Here is a 15,192-nt window from a genome sequence, read left to right as displayed (position 1 = left end):
AATTATCATAGAGGGCGTTTTCATTTTTAAAATCCTGTCACAACTTCAATATAGTCGTTTATTTAATAGTTTAGTAATGTAGGCCTACATATTATAATATATTAATCAATATTTATAATAATATCTAATACATTGCTTATCAAACGAACATAAATGTATACGAAGTTTTAAAAACCTATTGCGTTGTTGACAGAGGTCAAGTAGAAATCCGAATGAACTTGGATTAAAGTAAAATAAGGCATTTTTTTAACCGGGGAAAACAACATTTTTCGTTCGATTATTTTATTTTTATTTTATTGAATCTTAAAACATTACTATTATACTAGTGAATTTACATAAATGTTTTTGTTTTCCTTTTTATATGCCTAACCCTAAAAAGGGACAGGCAGATCGATTTGGTACATTCATTTAGGCCTCCAAAATCAATAATTTCAATAACATTTTATTCACAACAAAGAAAAAGTATAAGACTCAACAATTAGTAAATTACAAGCAATTGTTTCAAATTCATTTCTAATTACTTTTTTTGCTAAATGAGTAAACAGATATTTTAAAGATAATTATTAGTCATTGACTCACATGATGGAACAACCAGAAGGTTCTGGTGAGAAATGAATGATGTTTATCAGAAATTCCCAAACCACGCCATAACCGGCTGCCTGGGAAATAACAGTAACAGCTTTATGGGTAATTAAAAAAGAACGAAAACTACGTACGTGTTTCTGACAAATCGTTTTGTATTTCAACACAACATTTTAAATAACAAACTGACTGCATTTGTTAACCTTTACTCAATTAGGACGTTGGTTAAATCATTTAGCCTAGTTTGGCTTGTGTAAGTACTTTATTAATGAGTATTTTATGGCCTTTTCAGCGAAAAATGCTAGGCCCTTCTCTTGACAGATTATCGCACTTATTTCAGGTGTGCCTATTGGGTTGGATCCGGTTACAGATGCTGCCTTTCCCGTCTTCAGTTGGGCCTAGCTCTTAATACGATTTCATTTCCTTGTTTTAGTTTGGTTTATTTTGGTTTTACAGAAAAATATATTTACACTGTCGCAGAAGATTCTGTTCTACCTGCATAAGTCCACGCTTTGTTAATTATTGTTTGTGTGTATTTCTGTTTGTTTTTTTTAAAATTTGTTTTTGCTTTTTTGACTTGACACTAGATTAGCCTCTAGGAGGCTAGGATAGATAGCCTAGGCCAGAGTATTAATAATGCTGACTTTATTTTTATTTATTTTTAGTACAGTACTGTAAATTTGTGTAAATTTGAAAGAAATATGATAGAAGTGACCATCAAAACATTGGACTCTAAAACCCATCCTTTCTCAACTTCAGATGATGTAAGTATTGAATAAAAATAATAAATGATTTCTACTAGCCTAAAAACCCACTGGTTTTGTTGGAAAATATATTAAATACAGTAAAACCCATATAGGGTACACCTTTGGTACAAACAAAGTATCCTCTCAATTCAAAGGGTTTCCCATGAATAGGAGTTGGCCATAGGAGTGTTCAAACATAAATATTTTGCCTCTTTTTGGGCTTGACCTTGATGTGGTATCCTCTCTGAATAGGGTGTCCTAAAGAAGGGGCTCCATTGTGTTCTATTCTACCTGAGAAAGGGATTGATTTTACTATAAATTGGTTAATAATCTAGATTCACATAACTGGTATTAATTGAATATTGATAGTTATGTTATTGATTTTGTTATCAAATGTGAAAGCAGATTTCTATTTATTTTATAGATCACAGTCCAAGGATTTAAGGAACAGATAGCAGAGGATGTGGTAGGTAGAAATATAAGTGAATAGAAATTACCTATTGGATTTCTGAAAATAAACAAACAATATTATTCAACAATATCTGACACAAATAATAATAGTTTATTGTTATTCATTAAACATTGGCACGATAAAAAAAATGGTGTTGTTTTGAATTCAAGTTATTAATAGTCAAGGATATACCGTGACTTATTGTGTACAGTAGATAATTATTTTTGGATGGTTTGTATTATGAATGTTGATGTTTTGTGATCCTGTGATCCTCTCTTCCCCAACACAATTCCATACATAGATAAGAGTGAATTCAACCAGTTATACTGTACTGTTAGAAGAATATTTATTTATTTTCTAGTAAATTATATGGAAAGTGGTATATTTTCTAAATTTTTCTGTCAATGTAAAGCGCATTAAGGCTTTCAGCATAATGCGCTATATCAAGTACCAGTTATTATTATTATTATATTATTGTAAAGAGCTTTAGTACATTAAACCTTCTTGATGTCTTTTAGATTGCATTTATTCAATAAACATTACTGTAATATATCTTAATATCTTTAATAATAATATAAAACAATGTTGATATTATTAAAACATTGTGTATTATTTTTTCCTATAGAAAATTACAGCGAACCTTCAGCGTTTGATATACCAAGGTCGGGTTCTTCAAGATGGAAAGAAGCTTTCTGAATACAACGTCGATGGAAAGGTTATCCATTTAGTAGAGCGCCCTCCACCATCGAAGCGACCTGCTACGAGCACCAATGCAGAATCAAGTAGTTCTACATCGTCAAGCTCACATGCTTCTAATGACAGTAACATTTTTGTAGGATCAATATCATTGCCTTCAGACTTGCAAGATCAGGTCGAAGTTCAGGTCAGAGTTCATGTCATTTTTCTCTTGTCACTACAGTTAAATCCTGCCTGCTTTTGGGACAGCCTTATTAAAGGGCACTTTCCCTCAAAGGGGAATGTTTTAACACAATGACCAACCTATATTTAATGGAGACCCCTATTAAGAGGACATTTTTTTGGAACAGCCTTATTATAGGGCACTTTGAAACAATTAAAGGGGAAACATTTTAACAGCCTCTATTAGTATTAAGAGGACAGCTGGTTGTGTCTTGAATCTGTCCCTTTAATAGCAGTTTTACTGTAATATTGAGTTGTAGGCAGTGTTTCCAAATTTGGAATAGTTGCAGAAGCTATCACAACGCAAAATGATTTTTCTGGATACTGATTTCCTATTTCTAAAATCCTATAGGGAACAAGATTTCTCTCTATTGATATGCTTGTGTAAAATGCAAACAAATGTTTCTTTAGTGACTCTGCGCGGTCACTACATGTTTTCACCAGAATAAAGAATAAAGACCAATGTATGGTGTGAGAGATTATTTTAATTCTCAACATGACTATTATATACAAATTATCTAATTTATTATTCATAGAAGAAATATCAAAATATGCACATAAAAATTCACTTCTTTTTAACTGAAAATAAGTTTAGATCACTACAGTAATATTTGCTAACACAAGCACAGAAAGACTTAAAGTTCTTTGTTTTTTTCTTATAGCGTATAGTGCAGCAAGTTGTATCTGACATGGGAGAGTTGGGTCGTAATGCTCGTGTCACATCAAGATCTTCGGTACCTATTCAAATGTTATTTATTTGATCAATATTTAAAGAGGAAAGCACTTCCAGTTCTTGTTGTAGAGGACCTGATTATTTATCGTTTTACTTTTAAAAATAGCTAACTTTAAATAAATTTTTAGCAATATTGATTTTTATTGTTTAGTTTTGGGAAATTTCTACCTAACATTTACTGTCTTGTTTTTGTTGTTTAGCCCGATGGTTCGTCCGTAGATGTCCACATTAATCTCGGTCAAGTCCCGATACATCAGATCAGCGCATCACAAGTTCGAATTAACCAATCACGTAACATGATACGCCAAGCCAACGCTATCATTGATCGTCTAGAGGTATTTAATGATTCATAAATTTATATTTTTATTTTGAGTGATGATTGACATTATTTAATATCCATCAAGTAAAATACAATACATACAAAGATTTAAAAATAATATGTTGATTACCCATTTAGTCGACATCACAATTAAGTTGCCCACTTATGTCCATATATTGTGTGTATGTTGAAAAATATTTTAACACTCTGAAACATGTATCTGGATTAATTAAATACTTAATTATTTTATGCTTTTAAATACTTTTCAATATGAAATATTTATAAGTATGTATATCACACTCTCTCAAAAATGTATGTTAAATATCTCTTAAATTCAAAAAATTATTTTCTATTTTAAAAGGCTTTTTGAGAAAAAAAAAGGTTTTGACATTAGCAGTTCTTAGGAAGTTGCAATTTCATGAGCAGGAAAGATATTGAGATCTTGAAAAAATGTGATTTTGATAGAATTCAGTTTTGTGGATTTATGATATTTTGTACTGCTGTAGTGTTAATCACAAATTAATTGCATTGAAAACTAATTGAATATGCCTCTTTAGAATCCACCACAACAGGCAGAAAATCAAACTGATGGCTCCAGCAGTGAGAGTGGAGCCACAGCATCATCTGCAGCTGCCAACTCTGCTTCTTCTGCTGCCACTGAGGAAGAACCAATGGTTACTGATACAAGTGATGGTACAACACAAGAAGATAGCCAAGGTGGTGCTCGAGCCTCTAACACTCAGTCAGGTACATCAAGCAGAGGTAGTGGACAGAGCATGTAAGTATTATTGTAGATAAGTTCATCTCTGGATTGACCTTGGCAAAATGGTTGATAAGTGGTAAATTGTATAAAAACACCAGTTCTTGTCAAATCACCACATGGACCTGGTAGAAATTGGACAGGTACACTATTTGAAAAGAGTGGGGGGATTGTCTCCCGCTGGGCTGATCATGGTCCTGTACTGGACCCTCTGAGAGAACAGTCTTGTATTGAAGAGGTCACTTAGTATAAAGAAGAAATGACTTATTTTCCGTTCCATACTTGAACATTCCTCTTATTTATTTGACAGACATCCACCTATAACTGCGATGGCGGACATTTTAGATGAAGTGATGCGATTGAATGAACGACTGCGACCTCATATGGAGAGTTATAGAGACATGATGAGAGCTGATCTTCCTTACGATGGCAATGTATGTATTTTCTACAAATTAGTATTATAGTACAGGCATTTAGCTTTCTTTAGCTCTTTTTTAAATTACCGTAGTATGATTGCTTAATACGATAATTTGATATTTACATTTAGTCACGGTTAATGCGAGATGCGCAGCGTTCACAGAATCTGGTTGGTCAAGTAATGCATCTCATAAGTCATGTGTACCATTCGCTCTCCGACTGCGGTTCAAATATGACATCACCACCACCAAGAAACCTACGAGTACCGCAGACAGGACCACCGGTTCCAATACAGGTATAATTATTGTTATACAGTTAATTATAGAACATTAATTTACCTTGGTTTATGATAGGTTAATGTGTTTATGTGTCCAAATATTGTATTTTGTTAATGCCTGGTAAGACAATAGACTCACTGCAACCCCTATAATATAATTGTAAGTAATAATTAGTATGTAAAGAAGATTTTTAATTAAATAACAATAGGCGCTAGGTGGTTGCTATTGCTTGCTGCAGGATTTTTAATTTGCAGACTGAACAGGAAAGTATCTCTGAAATATTCTGTTTGCCATTTCCATCCTTTCTTCTGTTTTAGAGCCATATATTTTATTCTGATTTTTCAATTTAAAAATAATACTGTACTACTAATATGAATGTGAAATTTAAATACTTCTTTGTTTTTTTGTTTTAGATTAGTCTACCGCCCGCAATATTTGCATTCAATGGTTCAAGACAAGGAGGAAATAACCAGCAATCTAGAGACATCAATGCCAACCAAACCATGCCACCAGGACAAGACCAAAACCACAACCAAACCGGAGAAGCAGCAGCCTCTCAGGCTTCAGTATCTAGCCCTGAATCAAGCAGCACAACAGGTTCCTCAACCACAACATCAACACCTACTGCTGCAACAACCAGACCAACAACAACAGCCAGCACCACTAACCCTAGAGTCTCAAACATGGTTGTGTCAAACACCCAGACGATTGTTATCTCACCTCAGGGGATATCAAACATATCTGGGCCTCCACCAAGGATGATGGGGACACAACAGCCGCAAGGAGCATTTGGTAGGGGTGTAATAAGACCCGGAAGAGGCGGTGGTAGTAACGGAGGTAAGCGACAAGTTGCATTAAGCATATTCCATATACTCGGAATGTGATGTGAAACTCTGTAAGGTAAATTAAATTACTAAAGCTCTGTCTACCCTATCAAACTTTATGTGACAAAAAAATGTGATATGCCCATATATGGACATGATGATGTCATATCACTAGCATATTACTACCATATTTGGGCACATCACACCTTTTTTGTAAAAATAGTTTGATAGTGTAGACAGAGCTTTAAATCTAAATTGTGATTAACTCTTTCCAGGAGCTTCAATACATATACATCAAGTTCCGCATCAAGGTGGACCAATCACACCGCAGGTTATGTCGGCACTCATGGGAGCCATTTCAGGCCAACTACCAGGTGTACAAATGACCGGAATTCGGTCGAGTTTAGGCCCAATTGGATCTAGGCCAAACTCGGGCCCAGCTGGAGCTAGGCCTAATTCAGGATCTAGATTTCATTTAGGTCCTAGGCCTGCTTCAAGTTCTGGTGGACCTCGGCCGTCAATGAGTCCTGATTTGTCTGTACCTGCTTCAAGTCCTGCTGGACCTAGACCAGCGTCAAGTCCAGCACCGGCTTCAAGTTCAAATGCAAGTGCTACCACAGCATCTAGTGAACAGCAAGCGCAACCAAATGGTACGTATCTTGGTCATTTTTTCATAACTCTTGAAGGATAAATAAGAAGATATTTATAGTAAGACCAAACTTATGCCCATTTCACACATAGACCGAATGTAAAATGTAAGTATTAACAACACTGAGTTATTTTCATTTTGTTCACACCATCTACTTTGTACACTTAATTAATTTACTATGCCTGTTATAGTTGTGTTGCTCATTTTGCTAGTTAGTTTTTTCACAACTAGAAAATGTTTGGTACTGGGTAAAAAAGTAAATAACCTAATTACCTGTATCACATTTCTGGACCACTTTTTATTTTTTTACAAGGCCGTACGTCAAAACTAAAAGGCTGATCTTTATCCTGATTCTTGATCCTTTTTCTCTTTTTACTCCTGGCGGAAGTGTCAACTCTCTGATTGCTCTTGTTTTTTTTTAACTTGCCACCAGTAGGCAGCAGATCAAGCACTACCACTACCAGCACCAATTCAACCAGTAGCTCTACCAGTTCCAGGTCACAGACGGCACCAACAGGTGCAAACCAACAAAGAGCTCATTCACCATTAGGAATGTTTAATCTGCTTTCTGGTAATGGTAATTCGTTTGATGCGTTTTTACCCTGTCAATCACGCCACATTCCAAGTCAATCTCAAGGGACCAGGCCAGCACCAGCCCCGAGCTCAAATGTAGGACCAGTAAGTATATTACATTGGTCAATTTCTATCTCATGTTTATTTTGTCGGCATTGTGAAAAAGGTAGCACCACTCACAGTACCAAACAATCTTTTAAATGTTAAATTCCTTTTCTAAATAGTATACTATTTTTTTAGAACCTCTGGCCTGAGTGCTCGTATCGCCACTGCTTCTCTGTTATAATTACCTGATACAATTATATATATCATTTTTATAATGACCTGAGTGTACTTATTTGTAAAATGACAATTAACTGTTTGTTTTCATATACAGCCTCTACATGGCATATTTCAAGATATTGTTGGAGCCTTTCAAAACTTGCCTAGCCAACAGCAGCAACAACAGAGCTCTAGGCCTCAGCCAGCCACTCCATCAACCACATCACAAGGCACTACATCAAGTACCTCTTCAACCAGTTCACAGTCACAGACAAGAGCTCAAGCAAGCTCTATTGCCAATGCTTTTATCGGAACGTTTATGAACCAACAGACAGCTGGTGGAGGTAAGCTTATGATTAAAAACATAGAGGTGTTATATAACTAGAAAGTGAACTAGACATAGTGAAGTGATGCAAACTCAAAATGACCCCTCAAAATGACCACTCAAAATGACCCCTCAAAATGGCCACCGTATCTGTTAAAAAATATTAAGATATAAATTGATAATTGAAAAAAAAATACAGTACAGTTTTTACTGTAATTTACTTATATTATATTTAAATTACTTATATTGTTAATAGTAATCAAATTATTGGTTAATGTATAAAGTTTATAAAATACTGACTGGCGTTAATATACTCAACATAATAGATTATAATAACTATATGATTAAACACAATTATGTGTACCTGAGATGGGAATGGAGACATAGCTATTACCTAGTAAATATAGCAGTGTGTTCGACTTGTTGATTTAACACATGTTTTGATTCACATTCTATAGGAAGTAATTCATCTGCGGGGGGTAACCCGTTTGCCCAGCTTCTACTGGGAGGAATGGGACAAGGAAGATCGGCAACAGGAACTCCAAATGCATCAACATCCGCTGGGAGCCAAAACAGATCATCTAGTCAACAAAGTGGCACAGCATCGAGCGAAGGTCTCTTAGAATTAATGCAGCAATTTGCACGAAGAACCCCAAATATGTCGCCTGGTAGCGGTCCAAGCACAAGAAACAGACCCACCTCTTCGAGTCAACAAAGCAACCAAGCGCCCTCACCTAGCGAGACTATGTTTTTTGATTTGGTGCAAGGGATCTCAGAGCATGTCGCCATGGCTGCAACTGGTCAAGATTCAGCATTGACCATTCATCAATTTTTAAGTGGTCTTGACCAATCTTATGCTGAGCAGCATGTTGAAGGTACTTTTGTTTTATCTATTTTTAGAATTTTCTTTTCATCAGGTTCATCTATTCCCAAATAATGAATAAATTTAAGTACTATAGTATTTTAGAGTACTACCAAACCCGTAGTCAGGAGGGAGTTGAAGAGTTCGAACAAAAACCCTTTTTTCTGAAGTGCCCTCTTCAAACTAGAGACCAGCGCCGAAGATGGTGGTAAACACAGTAGGCCTAACAAGCTTACCTTACAATGGAAATAACATCCAGATGAAGCTGGACTACAACATTTAAATAATGCCATAAATAACACCCCAACCCCCTATAAAATTTGAATTTCTTTACTTCACTGCATTGTGGGAAATTAACAAAATCTCAAAGTCAGTTGTTTCTATTTAACATTAATGCATTTGGAACCAGACCAGCTACAGGTAGTTCAGTAGTAATTGTACTAAAAAACAATACAGTATTTAGTTTATTTTTTTTACAAATGTGTTTACTTGACAGGTTTCTTTTACGAGGCATTTGATTATTACGCAAGAAACTTTACGATGACAGATCTGTCGCATCTTATATTTGGACGTTCTGAGCCACTACAGCAGAATCGGCAGAGTCTTCGTAGATTTGTGAACGAGAAAGTATTAAGAGGGCGACAACCGAGTGAAGAAAACATTACAGTGTGTTATTTTTTCATTTATTTTTTACCATTTTATATGCATAAAAATCAGCTTGACTTGCCACTTACAGGATGGATATAAGCTGTACTGCTGTGCTTTGAGAGTCAAATCAAAATAGTCATGATTTACAAACCTGGCAGTATGAATAAATCAATTACATGCAGGCAGTCATGCTGATCGCCACTTCCGAAAAGACAGATTGATTGATTGATTGATTTTATGGATTACTCTAATAAATACTGTAATGGAATCATTTGTTGGTTTAATTAATGGATTGACTGATGTTGTTTTATTTTATTTCTTATTTATCATGCCAGTGATTGACTGAGATTAGTAGATTGATTGGTTGATTGATTAATTGATTGATTAAATGGATTACTTATTAATAAATACTGTAATGGAATCATTGATTGGTTTAATGAATGGATTGACTGATTTTTTAAATTTTATTTCTTATTTGTCATGCCAATAATTGACAGAGATTAGTGTGTTCATTGATTGATTGATAGATTGATTTTATTGATTACTTTAATAAATGATGGAATTATTGATTGATTGATTGAATTAATGTGTTGATTGGTTGTTTGATTGATTTATAGATTGATTTTATGGATTACTTACTAATTAATACTGTAATGGAATCATTAATTGGTTTAATTAATTGATTGACTGATTTTGTTTTATTTATTATTTATCATGCCAGTGATTGACTGAGATTAGTGTGTTCATTGATTGATAGATTGATTGATTTTTTTTATTGATTTCCATTTATTGAATTCTTTCACAGTTGGCAGTAAATGAAATTGCTTTGGAAGTAATAAACCAATTGGAAGAAGATGCACCAGAAATCACAAGTGTCAGAGAAGGGGTTGACATCAAAGCTACAAACCTTAAATTTGTTCAGAGCGCACTCTTAAAAATGGTTAAATACATTCTTGATGATCGTAAGTGTATCTTAGTTGATTACTAAATCTATTGCTACTTAATAGAAAAAAAATAAATAAATGTGAATGAAATGTAAAAAATAAAAATATACATATAATAACTGTCCCATTACAGTTATCACTATTACATTTGACCGACGGTCCTAAAGTTATCTCTTTAATAGGGATTCTACTGTAATTTCTAACAATTTTGTTTATCCATAGATGATCCTACGTTTGGAGTCACTCTGCACAACATGATACGTGATAGTTTACACAGATGGATTGTTTTAAATATTTACTGTATGAACGGACAACAACCAGTTCTTGATACAATGGTAGCTTGTATGGTACGTTCACACTATAAAGAATTTCTTAATTGAAAAGCTGTACAGCAATCTTTTCGCTTAAGTCAAGACAGTTTAAGGAGTGCTTAAGTGAAAAACTGAAGCTTGATTTTTTCAAAGCATTTCTTTTTATCTTGTGGAATGAAGATCTAAAATTTAAGAGGAAAATACATAAAAAAATATGTGTTTAGTTTATTTTGACTTGAGCTCTGTCTACACTATCTTTATGTGTCAAAGAAATGTGATGTGCCCATATGTGGACATGATGATGTCATATCACTACCATTTTTAAGCATATCACTACCATCTTTAGGCACATCACACTTTAAAACAAAGTTGAGATGATTATTTTTTGCTAATACTCAAGTTTATCAGTTTATTTATTTCAAAATTCCTCAATATGAGTAATATACACATGAATTAGTTCCTTCAGCATAACATTTAAAAAATTGTTCACAATTTTTTCATTTAGCGCACTTGGATGGGGAATATTAACTCTGGATTTAGTAACATAATGATCTCAATGACAACACAGAATTTTGGTCAAATTATCAGCAATCTATCGATAACAGAGGCGGACATTCTTGAACATGTTGTAAGGACAGACACACAGCAAGAAATGGGTAAGCTAGAAAATTGTTTGGATTTGATTGGTCACCAAGTATCTTAACCAACAAATTAACTCCACTAACACACAGCATTAAACACTAATTGCAGATCAAGAACGTAAGCCTATCCTGAGGCTTAGAGTAGTCCTATCCAGAATTCAAACCCAGGTCCAAGCTTATTTGCTAACTACTTTGCTAATATTTTCAGTAACTTGTAATATATGATATGAATGTGCAAAAGTGTTGAATTATTTATTGTGGTTATTTTGTAGAAAGAGAATCAGAAGCTGTTGCTAGTTCTACATCTGAAGTTGAAAGAAAGACAGGAAATGGAAATGCAAATAGTACACAAGAAAACAACAGACCAGATGTAATTCTTTTTACATTTTTTTCATTATTTATGTATGAAGTCCACCATACTGTAAAGATTATTCCTTCAGAGTCATGGATGGCTGACTTCATGAATATTCATGGTTGACTTGCTTCATGAATATTCATGATTGACTTGCTTCATGAATATGAATGTAGTGAGAACACAGTAGGATCCCACTTTATGTTGTAGCTCTTGTTTCCTACATCAAATGAAGTTTGTATCTATGAAGAGCTGTAAACTATAGAACGATCATGCAGGACCGCAAATTGAAATGTTCGACTTACCTTATACACTAGTACTCCTCATTTGGGACATCCTTATTCCAAGGACACCCTTATTCCAGGGATAGCCTTATACCAGGGATGCCCCTTTTCAAAGGATACCCTTATTCCAGGGACAGTCTTATTCCAGGGATAGCTTTATTCCAGAGAAAGCCTTATTCCAAGGATAGCATTCAATACTACAATTCAACCTCAATTCAGGGGACAATTTGTCGAGTCAATAAGCATGTCCCCTTAATAATAAGTAATGTTCTTCAATTAAAAGAAATTTGAACACCATGAAAATAGCATAATTTAAACTTGCATGCTTGCGTTTAGGCAATGGAAGTTGATGATGATGCAAATGAGGCATCTGCTAATCTGGTATCCTCAACTGTCTCAGAATCAGAACCAGACCGATCGACAATGAGGCAGTCTTCTAGAATGCAGGCAAATGGTGTTGACAGTACTGGAACGGTTCTTCTTGGAACTGAGAGATGGCATGCGTCTGTACCAGTTGTACGTCAATGTTTTTTTAATTTCTTGCCTTGTTTTGTCATACTCTTAAGGCCAATTTACACAGGCAAGCGGTAACGTTAAAAGCGGGAAAACAAAATATAGAATATATGTTGTTTCCTATGACGATTTACCCAAAACACGGACGGTATCCGCTCTTGATACAGATTGTACGTGGGATAAGCTATGCGGTTTCCCGCTTATCGTTAACGCTCGTCTGTGTAAATTAGCCATTATTGGCTTCTTTAAGTAATTTTATATGAAATAACTTGTTGCTCTCTCAGTCAATGTCAGCGAACTGTATTTTTGCAACATTCAATTCCATGATATATTTTCTTTAATGGCCTAACCTCTGTTTGCAGGGCCGTAGCCAGCATGAGGCGCTCGCCTTGTCTGAAATGTTCAATTTTCACCAACACCAATTCGCCACCAGAGATCATCATATTTTAAATTAATAATTATATTTAAACCATCTTTGCCTCATCTGTTTTTAACCTCTTGCTACGCCCTTGGTTTGGCTGCCAAACTTTAGTATTCAGGAGAAGAGGTCTCACTTGTTCAATGCAATGGCTGTTAATCATATAACATCATATTGGTAAATTAGAATAAAACAAAAAAGGAAATTGTGCCATTTAAAAAAAAGATTTTGTTTTCTCATTCTTTTGATGCCACCAGGATTGGGTTCCAGTTATTGAGCGTGACATCAATCGACAAAGACGCCAAGCTCCTCAAGCGGCCTTTAGTGATGCTTATCTTAGCACTCTCCCTCCTAAGCGCATTAAGGTAAGTACATGGTTATATTAGGGAGCATGTCAATCCCCCTCTTTTTTATCTAATTTTTAGTTAAATCTTGTTTATTTCATAGAATTCTGTAACTTTTAAAATTATTTTATATGTTTTCTTTAGCTAATGCAAGATAGTAAAGCACACATACAGAACGGTACCGATAAATTCCTAGAAGAGAGTCTATCTCGAGCGGTGAGCAGCGCGGGTGTGCAGCCCACGACCAGCCTTTCTGCGCTCATGCAAGATGTGAGAGAAGACGAGCAACTACAGGCAGCGTGCGAAGACCAGGTGAAGAACGTCCTCAAACAACGTATACAAAAAGATACCGACTATGACGCCACAAGATTTCCAAGTACAGAAAAATACTTGCGTAAATAGGTATGACTAGATAGATAAATCATGCAGTTTAGATTCTGTACTTTATTTTCTCCTATTATATTACCATCGTAAGGTAACTGTTATTATTACAGTGTATTAATAAGCAGTCGATATAATTTAATTAGAGTACTATTAAAAAATAGTGCCCCTGAAAAAGACTTTTTAAATTTCATTATACATGTATTAGATGGTTTACTGCACGTGATACAATAATTACACCTCAATAGTGCACCTTTCAGAAACTTATGAAAAAAAATGTAATATTGTATATACATTAATTACTCAACGTTGTAGTGTTACTACAAAATACTGTAAAACATGCTTCATTGGAATAAGTCTAAACCTATTAGTTTAATCGGACCTTTTTAAGGCCATTAATTAAAGCGTCTCTCATACCTGCTCCGCTCTGGCTCCAGTTCAGGTTTGTGTAAGATTGCGCGTACAGCATTAGTGAATTCAGCTACATGCATATCGAGTAAAAAGATTATGGAATAGTCACTTGGAGCGTCGTGAAAATGAAACATTGACGCGCGATTTTATTTGCCAGAGCCGGAACACCAGAGAGAAAGTGCGAAAGACACTTAAGCCTGTACAAGTATTTAAAACCAGCAAAAAAACACTTGAAATATCAGTCAATTATATTGACGTCTTAATACAAAAAAACATATTGTACAAAAAAACCTAAATATAATAAACTAAAAAACGTAAAATATGATAACTGAAAAATATATAAACAGTTATAATCTTTTCTTACAAGTAAAAAAAAGCAATTTGAAAAATGAATAGAAATACTGCATTAATTATCATAAAACGTAAATCAATTATATGATAAGATATAAAGTTAATACAATCGGTAAACATACATTAACTTTACACCGTAAGTGAAAATAGAAATGGCTGTCCATTTTTTAGGATGACTAGTTGGGTGAGTGTGGGGGTTGTGAGGAGTAGGGTAGGTACAACTGAAAGTCTGCTTTGAAATCTGAGCAAAGCTGCTCAAATGTGAAGGGGTTGTCAAGCCTAGAACCGTATATAGAGTTTAGACGGTTGCCTGGATAGAAAACAAAGTATTAAGAAATTGTAGGTAAAAGTTTTCTAGAAACCAGTGAGGCCCTTTTTCTTGCTTTTTAGATAAAGAAAACTAAGTCTTAGTTTTCTAGAAAGCAAGGTTGGTCAGTGACGATCATACGATGATTTGCGTTTTAGGTCAAGAAAATTAGTTTTTTAGACAACCTGTTTAGGCCCCCAAGTGACGGTTAAAGATGGTCTAAAATATCTAAATACTCTACCCAGTTTGGACACTCATCATGTTCAAATCAAGTTGTTACCTTTGCGTTCCTATTGTATGGGTGTAAGCTGATAGTGAAAATATATGCTTATCATATTCAAAAAAAATATTTTATTACAGTATTTAATTTTTAGTAACATTTGTGAGTATAAAAAGTTGGTGAATTACATTTTAATATTTAATTTTTCTGTGTATGTACAGTTTAGGGGAAGACTTCTTTTAATTATTTAAACCTGAACATGCTTATGCTAAAGGTGACTCGATTTTAATGATTTTTATCGTTAAAATCAGGTCTACTTTTAATACTAATAATAAATAAAGCTTGACACATTATTGAATGTTTTGTATT

At 34.5% G+C, this 15,192-nt stretch overlaps 1 protein-coding gene and 1 long non-coding RNA gene across 4 annotated transcripts in view; both read left to right on the top strand.

The window, feature by feature from the left end:
• LOC144838876 (uncharacterized) overlaps positions 1–15,192 on the top strand; it is a 276,224-nt gene that overhangs the window by 213,226 nt on the left and 47,806 nt on the right. The window lies entirely within an intron of this gene.
• On the top strand, positions 701–15,176 carry LOC144838858 (large proline-rich protein BAG6-like). 3 transcript variants are annotated; one of them, XM_078694367.1, is made up of 22 exons: positions 701–835; positions 1,248–1,346; positions 1,753–1,794; positions 2,405–2,662; positions 3,360–3,431; positions 3,631–3,765; positions 4,307–4,527; positions 4,820–4,943; positions 5,057–5,221; positions 5,618–6,041; positions 6,304–6,678; positions 7,114–7,355; positions 7,627–7,855; positions 8,295–8,711; positions 9,195–9,364; positions 10,152–10,308; positions 10,513–10,637; positions 11,107–11,257; positions 11,515–11,612; positions 12,215–12,394; positions 13,067–13,174; positions 13,298–15,176. In XM_078694367.1, exons 2-22 carry the CDS (start codon positions 1,284–1,286, stop codon positions 13,553–13,555), a joined length of 4,014 nt encoding a protein of 1,337 aa, XP_078550493.1. In that variant the 5' UTR covers positions 701–835; positions 1,248–1,283; the 3' UTR covers positions 13,556–15,176. The 3 variants fall into 3 exon arrangements, with proteins under 3 accessions (XP_078550493.1, XP_078550491.1, XP_078550492.1); XM_078694365.1 differs by having other exon boundaries at positions 7,111–7,355; XM_078694366.1 differs by having other exon boundaries at positions 719–835; positions 1,253–1,346; positions 7,111–7,355.

This window comes from Antedon bifida, chromosome 3, assembly GCF_963402885.1.
Source record: "Antedon bifida chromosome 3, ecAntBifi1.1, whole genome shotgun sequence".
NCBI classification, from domain to species: Eukaryota; Metazoa; Echinodermata; class Crinoidea; order Comatulida; family Antedonidae; genus Antedon; species Antedon bifida.
The sequence above is the reverse complement of the archived record's forward strand: the minus strand, read 5'-3'. Positions and strand labels throughout refer to the sequence as shown.

Coding starts and splice junctions, on each gene's coding strand:
- LOC144838858 (XM_078694365.1), top strand. CDS start 1,284: ATGATAGAAGTGACCATCAAAACATTGGACTCTAAAACCCATCCTTTC. Junction 8,712..9,194: donor TGCTGAGCAGCATGTTGAAG/GTACTTTTGTTT, acceptor TTTACTTGACAG/GTTTCTTTTACGAGGCATTT. Junction 10,309..10,512: donor TAAATACATTCTTGATGATC/GTAAGTGTATCT, acceptor GTTTATCCATAG/ATGATCCTACGTTTGGAGTC.